General features: G+C 41.4%; 1 protein-coding gene across 1 annotated transcript in view; it reads right to left on the bottom strand.

Moving 5' to 3' along the window:
- Positions 1-2,426: 2,426 nt before the first annotated feature.
- Positions 2,427-11,790, bottom strand: part of ZFAND1 (zinc finger, AN1-type domain 1) — an 18,157-nt gene continuing 8,793 nt past the window's right edge. Inside the window, exons 2-8 of the mRNA XM_009335058.1 lie at positions 10,722-10,764; positions 8,761-8,800; positions 8,273-8,400; positions 8,096-8,187; positions 7,094-7,218; positions 3,064-3,219; positions 2,427-2,917 (exon numbers count right to left, since the gene is read on the bottom strand). Of these exons, the coding sequence (XP_009333333.1) occupies positions 2,747-2,917; positions 3,064-3,219; positions 7,094-7,218; positions 8,096-8,187; positions 8,273-8,400; positions 8,761-8,800; positions 10,722-10,764 (755 nt within the window). The 3' untranslated portion in view covers positions 2,427-2,746. The remainder of the gene's footprint in view (positions 2,918-3,063; positions 3,220-7,093; positions 7,219-8,095; positions 8,188-8,272; positions 8,401-8,760; positions 8,801-10,721; positions 10,765-11,790) is intronic.

The raw sequence follows: 11,790 nt of genomic DNA, 5'->3' as shown, positions 1-11,790 counted from the left end.
AGAAGCTGGGAGGGGGCACAGCCAGGACAGGTGACCCAAACTGGCCAAAGGGGTCATATGCCATATGACATCATGCTCAGTATATAAACTGGGGGGAGTTGGCCGAGGGACGGTGACCGCTGCTCAGGGACTGACTGGGTGTCGGGTGGGGAGCCGTTGCATCACTTGTCTGGTTTTTTTTCTTTTTTCCCCTCTGAGTTTCTCTCTCTCCGTTATAATTTATTATCGTTATTATATTATTATTTCAAATATTAAACTGTTCTTATCTTAACCCACGAGTTTTCTCACTTTTCCCATCCCACCGGGGGGTGGGTGGTGTGTGAGCGAGCGGCCATGTGGTGCTTAGTTGCCGACTGGGGTTAAACCACGACACCATGATACTTTACAGCCACTTGAACAGGACCATATTAACCTTCTGCCAATGGAGAGCACCTTTGAAAAAGATGCTAGGCAGACTCCCTCTTACATTGTGATATTTTTTTCTTTTTATTGCAGCTGTGCCTACAATGGGTATGTCATGCATGGCTATTTGTGTTCAAACCGGTACAAATGAACCAGAATCTAGCATTATAGCCAGTGGACAATGGTTCCCTTTAGGCAAGCACGTAGTAGAGAAAAACCTCAACGGTTTTTCTCAGTTAGTGAACACAGTAACTGGTTCAGCCAAAACACCAAATCCAGATTTGTGAATGCCCAGGTGACTGTGGTGTGGTGTCCACCTCCACTTGCAGGTCTGATTACACCTCTCTGCCTCATGTCAGCTCTCTGAACCAAAACTCCGTTTCTCACAGGACTAGCAATATTCCTTAGCCTTACGTGCCCTGCCCTCCCCACAGAGTTTCTCCCCACTTCTATGCATGTCCTGCAGTGGCAGGACAATGTCCATGAAATGCATCATACTGACATTTTTGAACAATGTAGACATTCAGTTTCCCTGTGGCCCAGTTACATCTCCGGGCATTACTGAGTACGTTCAGTCACGGTGCACGTACAAGCTGGAACATCCTTGCGAGCGTGAGAACAGCATGTGAAGATAGTTGCCTGAAAGAAAGCGCCCCATGTCTGAAAAAGAAAGGTATCTTTTCTCTTTTCAAACTTGTTGGAAGGTGAGTCGCACTGATCTGGCAGTGAGTCAGGCTGTGGGAGACACAGATTTCTCCCCCTCTGTCTGAATACTGCGCCCTAATCACGAGCCCTTAGGTCATTTCAGTAGCAGTGGATCACACCTTACATGCTGCAGCTGAAAATCTTGCTAGCCTATTTAGTATCTGATGAATAGGTTTGCCTCAGTAGTTCACTCACACTGCACAGCACCACTGAGCAGTACAAACACACTAGAGCTTTGCAAATGGAGATTAAGCTTGTGCTTTCCACTGCTCTGTTTACACCCATTCATACATGTCCTTCCTGTCGTTGTAGGATTGCCTTTCCAGCTCCTCCCAGTTGGAGAACACTGGCTGAATAATTGTAAACAGATGAAAGCAAATTGGAGGGGTTAGTCTTGAAAGGGTTCTACTCCTCTAGCTTAAATAGAGACAAGCTCAAAGCCACTGCAGAATGAGTTTAGGTTGTAACAGGCCCGTTCAAGAAAGATGAAGCAAGGCTCTCTTGGTTATACATCAGAACTTATGGTTAGGAAAGTGCTGGCCCTAATATTTGCATGCAACATTACATGTTTTTATGTTTCAGTAATTCAAAACAGCTGTAACTGTGATAAAAATAATCTTGTGGTTCTTCCTTGCTATGTTCGCTTTGAGTTTACAATCCAGCTTTAAAATCCACCAAAAGAGATCCAAAAACTGGATTATAGCTACTGATATTCTGAATGATCTTCTTAATGAGCACCAAACAATTTCAAGACACTGACAATTGAGAAAGCCATTAATTCTATAGGTCATACTTATGCACCCAGAGGTCTAAGTTCTTTATGTACAATCACTGTAAACTACCGCTTTAAAACTTGGTAAGTCCATCTTACAGACTGCTGAAGAGGAAACAATAGAGATTTACCTAAGGTCGGAAATGCCAGGATGAAACTGCAAGCTGTTGAATGCCGTGCTTCTAGTTAAACTGTATTTCTTCCTCTCTTACCACATTTCTTCCTCTTTTATACAAGAATTAGAAAAGGATAATTTCAAGTTCTCTTTTTATCCCCCACCTAATCACACAATGATGCTGAGATTTACAAACACAAGACAGACATCTGTGTGAATTTACTTCTGCTTCAGAAAGCTTTCCTTCTAAACGTCGTTATGCTATTAGGAGGAGAGAAGGAAATATGGACCTTGGGCATGGACAGTGCTGGATTCCAAACTCAATGAAATCTCTTCTTGTAGATGCAGAAAAGATGCTGCAATAGTGTAATGTGTTTCTTTCCTTCAGACAACTGATACACTGCAAGTTTACATTTTCATTATTTATTGATTTTAATACATACTTTTCCCATCATTTACACAAAAATAAATATAAAATTTAAGAAAACGTTATTGACATTATACAGCTAAATAAAGCAAGAATTTATTCTAGAAAGTGAATATCTGTAATATTAGTTATTATAATAACTAATTTTCCTTTCAGGACATAGTTCTTCGTCAGTCAAGCAATTGAGAAATTGATGGGAACTGTCTCTTTACAACTGAGGACAGATTCTGGCATACCAGTGATTTTAAAAGAAAACTGGACTTGGTTTGAATACCACACTTCTAAAAAAATCAAAGATTTTTTTTTGTTTGTGATAATTTACTGATTAACTGAAGTACGACTCTGTATCTTCTATAAATAGAACATCATTATCAAGATATTCCAAAATTATATTTCCACCATTGTACAATGGATAGTCTTTATTAGATAGCCATGTTTCCAATGTGTGCTCAAATGGCAAGGCTTCTCCAGAGGCAGTATGGCATAATCTCAGTTTCTGTAAGACAAACAGCACAGAAATTAACATCAAGATTTGCCTATCTGAGATGCAAAAAGTGGGGTGGGGGAGGGACAAAAGGGTAAAAAAAAACCAAAATCAAAACCCAACAACCTGGAAAATGTTTGTTATTATTAGTGATTTACCTGGGATGTTGATTTGTTGTTGTCATTTTTAAGGCTTGCTAAGGAAGCTGCAAAATCTACTACTTTGCCAATACTCCACTTACTGCAAAAGAACATGGGCTTGCTTTTCTCTTTGTTCCCCTTCGGTAAAAATACTTGAAAGTAAATTCTTTCTGTCTAGAAAAACATGACAAATAAACAAAAAATTATTCACAGAAGAAACACATAATTCCAGTCATACACATCTAATGGTTTTTCAGTAAAAAACTTAAACTTCAACCCAAAAATTACCAACTGAAACTTGTTCTAGTCCATCAGGACCAAAGCCCCATTTTACTGCAGAATATAAATGACTGAGATCGTCAAGTCCAATCCCCTCCAGCTGTAGGCACATATATGATGGACAGTAACTTACAGAAAGGTGGAGAGAACATCTTTCGCCAGAGTCCCACAGCTAGACTGTTATATACAGACAGACATGAAAAGGTGCCTGCCCTGGGGTTACTAGAGAATAACGACTGCTCTGGGGAGAAAAAGGTGAGTTTAAATAAGCAGTGATGGCTTTTGGCAGCACTATAATGTCTCAAATTGGAATGCAAAGATGGTTAAAACAGAACAATTCACCGTACTAGAAATGCCTGCTTCACAAACCAACATTCCCATCATGGCCAGCTAATCCTTTATCCTCTTCTTCCTCCTTTCATGTACTAAACGCTCTTTCAATATCTTCTAGACTGAAACATTTGTTTAAGAAATTTCAAGAGTAACCTACGAGGGAGAGAATTTGAACAGGATTGGGACAATCCATTCTTCAGGTTTATTTCTTCTTGACATTCAACAGAAGACACAGAGCAAGCATGACTTGTGTATTCATCAGTTAAGATGACCCTTGCTGAGTCCAAGCCAGACACTATCAAACAAGACAGAAGTCTTCTTTTTAAAGGATTTATTTATGCCTTCCCTAGAAAAATATGGAACTGCCCTTCCCCCAGCTACGTTCATAAAACTGAGTCTGAATTTCAACCTGTGCATTTTCCTCAAAACTTGAGTGCTCTCCACACACAGGAAAGTCTTTAACATCCGGGAATATTACAAAGGGGCAAGGGAAGCAGGACCTCAATCTTGCTAAAATGTGAATGGCCACAACTTGTAAAACAGCTAACACAACGGCTGTGCTATTGTGGACACACACTAACATCACTCAACTGCTATCAGTGCCCCGGTACCTTCCTACAGTTGCTCCCCCAGTTCTAAGGATGATGAGACAGTCTCCCACGGTTCACTGGAACTGAATTCACAAAACAACTCATTCTACTGTCATTTTACAGGATATGCCTCCTGGAATTTCTGTGCCATATCCAAGAAAACACCGATCAGTCAGGGACGCAGTAACTAACACTATTTTGCAGTATGGCCCCCCTGTTTTGAGCTGGTCAGTCTCAAGAGGGGTAACTCATACCAGGTTTGACACCAAAAGAAGCAATCATCTGCAGAAAACTAATCTGAACAAAGAGGCCAGAGAAACAATATTTCTAAGATAGTCTGATTTTCCTGATCATAGAATAAGAAAGGTCAGGAAGGATCTCTGGTGTCACGTGGTCCAAAACCATGCTCAAAGCAAGGGAACTTTAAAGCTAGACCTAACTATAAAGGTAGATCAGGTTGCTCCAAGTCAGATTCAATCAAGTTTTGAACACCCCAAAGATGTAGATTCCACAAATTTTCAGAGTGGCTTGTTCCAAAGTCTGACCACCCTAACTGTGATTTTTCTTCCTGTTATCTAACTGGAATTTCACATGTTGCAGCTTGTGCCCGTTGCCCCATGTCCTTTTGCTGTGCACCTCGAAGAAAAATGTGTCAATCTTCTCTATATAGCGATGAGAGAACTATGTGCCTAAGAGGCATTCCAGAAACTTCATATTCAAAAAATGTGTCATCAAACTGGAACAAGCTGGGCAGAAGGCAGCTAGGAGTCTAGGAAGCAATTTAAATAGAGAGGTGCTGAAGGTTAACAGGCTTAATTTATCAGTGTTAGAATTATCGCTATTCTAGATGATAAAACAATTAATATCCAAATGAAAAAATGAATAGTAAGAGAAATTAGCATACAGTAATTTGTGCTACACTTTTTAGAGCTTACTGGCTTTGGAATTCGGAAGCAACTTTTAAAATTTTCTTATATATATTGAGGGTGGATTTTTTAAATTATGTTCCACAGTATTTGAAATTAATCACTTTCCCTCCAGCATATATTTATTGAAGTGGTACTATCCGTGAAGAATACTACAAGCAGGTCTCTGTATTATGACTTCTGCCTAAGCAGAGTTACCTAATTTCTAAGCATGATGAAGTATAAAAAAAGCAATTCATAAGAGGACTCAGTAATGGAATAGCTGTAGTTGTTTTAAAAACAGTAATTAAATGTACTCTACTAAGATAAGACCTAACAATAAGACTATCACATAGAATATTTTCAGTATTATAAAATCAATATAACAGGCCTAAACTTGGTGTGCTCCAACATAACAATGTGGTGAAAAGTAATTTAAATACAGTTCTTTTAAAAGGATGCATAAGTACAGATCTACAGTGAAACCCTAGATGAAAAAATCAAGGTGTTTCTAAACCCAACATAATCCTGGTATGTGGAAAAGACTTGAACACCAGGTTTGACTGGCCACGGTAGTGAAAAAACAAGGAATCTGTGAAATACTTCAAGAATCAAAGACATTAAAGGCTGAAAGAAACATAAAGCAACTGTCAAAACCCTTTTCCAACCCAACAGCAGGAACAACTGACCTCAGGCCCTTCATACCTCATTCAGAAATGTAATAAATGTCTATTAAATCTGAGTAGCAGAAATAAGAATGGAGCTCTGCAGAACACAAAGCTCAGTTTCGTGTAAGACAGGTTCAATCAGACTGGTACAGAGTTGTGCACGCTGTGTCCTGTCTGTGTCAGAAGCCTCTCAGTACCCAGCATAAAAAGCATCCCTTTGAGATGGGTTTGCCATGCGTGACCGGTATCCCCTGCTCCTGGCCCCTGGTAATACGGTTAGCATAACTAACACCATTTTATACGGCAAACGGCCATTCTCTCTGACTGAGCTGTTCACGCATCAGTTCCCTCTCCTGATGGCCCTGAAGGTCCTGCACACCCGGCAGACAACTTCTCCCCCTCCCTATCAGCCTCAAGCTCCCTGGGTGCCAGGCCGATTACTCCCCTCCTTACCCATCTTGAAGGTCCCAGGCACCCAGCCAACCCGGTGGCGATGGCCCCCTCACAGAACAGGGAAGCCTAGCAGCACGCAGACCACTGTCCATAAAATCAAGCAGTCACAAGCCCTAAGTGGGTCTTGGACCAGAACTGCTGCTGGACTGCAAAACCCGTGATCCCCCAGCGGCCAGGGACGCCTCCAGCATCATCTGCTTCCTCCGAGGACTGAGTGACTCATATTCTTTTACATGTTTTGAGTCTAGATGATGACTGTGATATTGATACTGCAAGCCAAGTATTAAGATTTGACCCGATCTGCAGAGGGTCCAGGTGACTAGGAACCATAAGCTAAGCTGTGCTATAAAATTCTGTGCTACACTACTTACAAAATTGTGCTGCACTGATTCTGATTATAAAAATCCTGTGCTACTCTGATCGTCAAATTCTGTGCTATGCTGATCGTCAAATTCTGTTAAAATAATACAGCTTTAATTGTAACTACAACTTAGTGCCGTCATCATTCTGCCAAGGATGCCCAAAAGAACCTGTCTGTCCCCGCAGTGTTGGGTGACAGCTGTATGGCAGGCAAATACGTTTCCACTATAAAATAAAGGAATTTGACCCGACTGCTCCAAACTCTACACAGACACCTTATAACAGACGTAAGACTAGTGAGATTGGTTTTGGGTACCAGGCCGGAATAGATATATAAATGATTGTGGGCTTGAAGAATTAAATCCAAAACCAAACTGAGGGAACTAGATGAAGAACAAGAAATTTAGAAAACTTCCCATTTTCTTTGAGAATTCAATTATTGAAAACAAACATGACTGACCTGAGGCAAGGACTTGTCCCCGCACGCGTGCATTTTCAGTTTCATTAATGCCACTTTTGCTGCTGTCTCACTGTTTTTTGCTCCTTTACGTTTTTTGCCTTTTGCTTCCTCGTTTTTTTTAGAATCTGAGAACAATATTATTCCTGTTAGTGTGATGATTCAGACCACCTCCTGAACACGTCTTGGAATTAGCCTATCGGGCCTCATTATATCTCCAAGGTTCCCACCCCTTTCATGTCCTCCCGAGGCCATGAGATATCAGGTACTCCTCCTATTCAAGAATATTTGGAATTGTTACAGTTCTAGCAGAACTCCTTTACACTGAAAAGCAGATGAACACTATCAGGAGGTAAACACAGGTTGCAAAAGCCAAATAGATATCAATTCCTAAGTTTCTACACCTGTGGCCATCACAGCATTCATATGGCAACAGTTTCAGGTCCTCCTTTCTACACATAACCCCACTGTCCAGTTAGGCAGTGCTGTTTATTCTCTTTCCTGTCCTAGAGCTTGTTTAAAAGCTGCAAAACATTACATTGTAGACTCACTTTTTTTTTCCATCTTGGTTGTGTAGGTATAATCCCAGCAGATTGGCATGCCCACCCAATACAATACAACTGCATTATTTGCACCTGAATTAATATGCAAATAATAATGGCTAGGTACAATTCATTACATTGTAGTACTTGTAGAATGAGAACAAGACAATAATTCTGAAAGAAACCCTTTAGATCTTTAAAAAAAAATCTTTAAAGATCTCTAGATCTTTAAAAAGATCTTTAAAGATCTTAATCTTTAGAGATTCTCTTTATAGACATATGCTACTGTTGTCTTGTCTCAGTCTAGATGAACAGTATCACATGCTGACATGTGAGTTTAGGGCTATTTAAACAAGGAACCCCCATCCTTTCTGCTTATTTGGTCAAACCTGAACCCTCAGAGGTCACAAGCTCAAATAGCCTTCTGAAAAAAATTGTAGAATATATATGCTGCTGTACTTGCCTATAATATGTTTAACTAGCTGCTGGGTGGCAGCCATTCGAGGTGTTGGTGTGTCCAGCTTCTCACATTCATGGTCTGATTGATGCCGGTGTCTGTAAACAACAGTGTAAAACTTTTGTTACCTTTTCCATATGCTAATGAATGAGTATTGATGTTTAAACGCTCTGTTCCACTCACCTTAGACAAAAATGTTTTTCACAGTAGGGACATAAAACTGGCAAAAGCTCCTTTCCGTTGCAGTCCTTGTATGAGCATGGGTAAGATCTGTGCTGATCTGGTTTCACAGAATTGTTTCTTATATTCACCTAGGCATTAGTACAAAATATTTTGTGTAAATAAACAGATATTACAGATAAAAGTCACCACCCCAGCTTTCCAAAAGAACTGTGCTAGCTCTCCATTCTATGGGCAAAACTAGTCCAGTGATTCTCTCCTACTTTTGTCCTTGTTAAGATTAGCTCAGAGTTAGAAAAAGAACCATCATCCTACTCAAACTCAATTTACATCTGACAGGCAGAAAAAGAGTACATTCATTTTTTTAAGCTTGTCACATTCTCAGTTAAGTAATTCATACTTATATGCTATATGTATATACCTAATCTGAAAATAGACAGTTGAGTTGCACAGAATTTTCATTTTAAGGCAGTCATATATTATTAGATTACCTCAGAACACCCATGAGCATCCCGGCTCCTGTGCTGAAGGCTTTGTGGCAAAAGAAGAAAATATCACACCATTATCAACATTTCAGGAAAAGAAAACTGCATGTGAACACATTTAAGCGTTTAAAGAGTGATCTGACAAGTTTTATCATGGGAATACTTCAATTAAATAATGAATCTTCTCCAAAATTTAGTCTAACCTATGCATTTCACATCTTGAATGGACTGATCATATTCTTCCCAAGTAGGTAAAACATTTAACTCTTGGAACTCATCCCCCAAGATAACAAACCATTTCAAGAGAATAAGAACATTAGCATGCTTAAGAATTCAGCTCAAAGCAACTGGAGTTTGTCTGTTTTAATGAATTTTGAATCACCTTCCACAACAGCAGAAATCCCTTGAAGGCTTCTAACATGTTAAAGTGAAATCTGCCCTCAGTTTATCTGAGCTTATCTCAGCTGCCCTCTGCTAATCTGAAGTGTAAATCAAAGTGCAGGCTCCGATTCGAACCTTGGAAGAAACTTCAATTTTTTTTTCTATGAGAAAAAATACCCTCCCTCTCCCCCCAAAAAATCAGTACAAAACAGGGTCTAAACTAGATGCCTTCCAAAATAATCTACCTGTATTCTAGAGATATTCCCACTGATTTCAAAGCTCCACAATAGCTGCTTGGGAAAAATGTGGCAAGTTCAATGAAACAATTATTTTTTAACTAAATGTATCTGAATTGAGTCACAGAATGTTTTATACAACACACAGTCTACACAACTGCCACACTGAGATCTTACAGGAAAATCAACTTGATTTCCTTTTATGACAAGGTCACCCATCTAGCTGACCTGGGGAAGCCAGTAGATGTGGTATTTTTGCATTTTAGCAAAGCTTTTGATACTGTCTCTCACAGTATCCTTCTGGACAAAATGCCCAGCACACAGTTAGACAAGCCCATAACATGTTGGGTAAGCAACTGGCTGACAGGTCGGGCTCAAAGGGTTCTAGTAAGTGGGGTTACATCAGGCTGGCGGTCAGTCACCAGTGAGGTTCCCCAGGGCTCGATTTTAGGGCCAGTGCTCTTTAATGCGGAGGAGCTGTGGACTCCCTTGAGGGTAGAGAGGCCTTCCAGAGAGATCTGGATAGAGTAGAGAGCTGGGCAATCACCAACCGTATGAAATTTAACAAGAGCAAGAGCTGGATTCTCCACCCGGGACAGGGTAATCCTGGTTATACACACAAACTGGGGGACAAGAGGCTGGAGAGCAGCCCCACGGAAAGAGATCTGGGGGTTTGGGTTGATGGCAAGTTGAATATGAGTCAACAGTGTGCCCTGGCAGCCGAAAGGGCCAACCGTGTCCTGGGGTGCACGGAGCACAGCATAGCCAGCCAGTTGAGGGAGGTGATTGTCCCACTCTACACTGCACTCGTGTGGCCCCACCTCAAGTACTGTGTGCAGTTTTGGGCGCCTCAATATAAGAAGGACATCAAGCTATTAGAGTGTGTCCAGAGGAGGGTGACCAAGATGGTGAAAGGCCTCGAGGGGAAGACTTAGGAGGAGCCGCTGAGGTCACTTGGTTTGTTCAGCTTGGAGAAGAAAAGGCTGAGGGGTGGTGACCTCATCGCCGTCTGCAACTTCCTCAAGGGGGGGCAGCAGAGGAGGAGCTGCTGATCTCCTCCCTCTGGTGACCAGAGGTAGGACATGAGGAAATGGAATGAAGCTGTGTCAGGGGAAGTTCAGATTGGACATTAGGAAAAGGTTCTTCCCTGAGAGGGTGGTCGGTCACTGGAACAGGCTCCCCAGGGAAGCGGTCACGGCACCAAGCCCGTCAGAGTTCAAGGAGCGTCTGGACGATGCTCTTAGTCATATGGTTTAGTTTTAGGTAGTCCTGTGAGGAACAGGGAATTGAACTCGACGATCCTTACGGGTCCCTTCCAACTTGAGATACTCTATGATTCTATGAACTCACCAAAAGATACCTGAACAGCCATCACATACGAAGGGGAGAAAATCTGAAACAAAAAGATTTGTTTTCAGTTAGACAACGTGGTTGTTGTTTTACTAATAGTTTCTAGCTTAATTTTTACATGATTAACTTTTGCTTACCTATGTCACGGGGTAGGTGTCTTTACAAGGACACTTAGCAACTGCATCTACACAGTACCTAGAAGTGGCTTTTGTAACACAGTTACACTGTTAACTCCGCTAGTTAGTATTACTGAAAAACATGAGAGTAGGTAAACTATATTTATATACATTCCAGAAGTTGGAATTTTGCTTTATATTCAATTTTTTTCAGTATCAAACTTTGAAACTAGAATGCTTGGCTAGCCATCAAACTTACCAGTTATGCTAAAAATTGAATTTATTGCGAGACCACTCAGAATACTATTTACTGACTGCTGGAGCACTGGACAATTTACATTTTCATTACATGGACTGCCAACTGGAGGAGACGCTATCCCTTCCAAAAAGCCAGCACCTCTTCCATTTGACAGTCTTGATGACCCTGCTCCTTCCTCTCCATCCTTCATATCATACATACTGTCCTTGTCTAATTTAAATTGCACATACTTCTTAAGTCTCTGCACACATCCCCCATCTACCGCATCAACTCTTAAATAAAATCACTTCACTGTCTGCTGAACTCAGCCACGTCACCAACGGCAGCAAACGCCCACCTCCGGGCCACTACTCCATTTCTCCAGCCCTCAGGTTTGGTCTTGATGGACCACCGTGCAACGGGACTACACAGCTCAGGTCACAAGATCTCACGTTAAAGATCTCAGTGGCTTCGTCTATAAGACCGAGAGCCCCCATCAGAAAGCTTTCGGTACACGTGTTTTTGCTGCCTCTTTCTGAAAGGTTACATCTTGGCTAACGTCATTCCCGAGATCAGTGAAGGCAAGCGAGGGTGAAGAATGGAAAAGCAGGCAGTAACAGCTGGCAAAGCCGGGGATTAAACACCTAGTGACATAACCGACATGACGGGCCCCGGCCACGGATCGTGCAGGGCGGCAGCAGGGCGGAGGACGCCC

This window comes from Pygoscelis adeliae, unplaced genomic scaffold, assembly GCF_000699105.1.
Source record: "Pygoscelis adeliae isolate BGI_AS28 unplaced genomic scaffold, ASM69910v1 Scaffold101, whole genome shotgun sequence".
NCBI lineage: Eukaryota > Metazoa > Chordata > Aves > Sphenisciformes > Spheniscidae > Pygoscelis > Pygoscelis adeliae.
The sequence above is the reverse complement of the archived record's forward strand: the minus strand, read 5'-3'. Positions and strand labels throughout refer to the sequence as shown.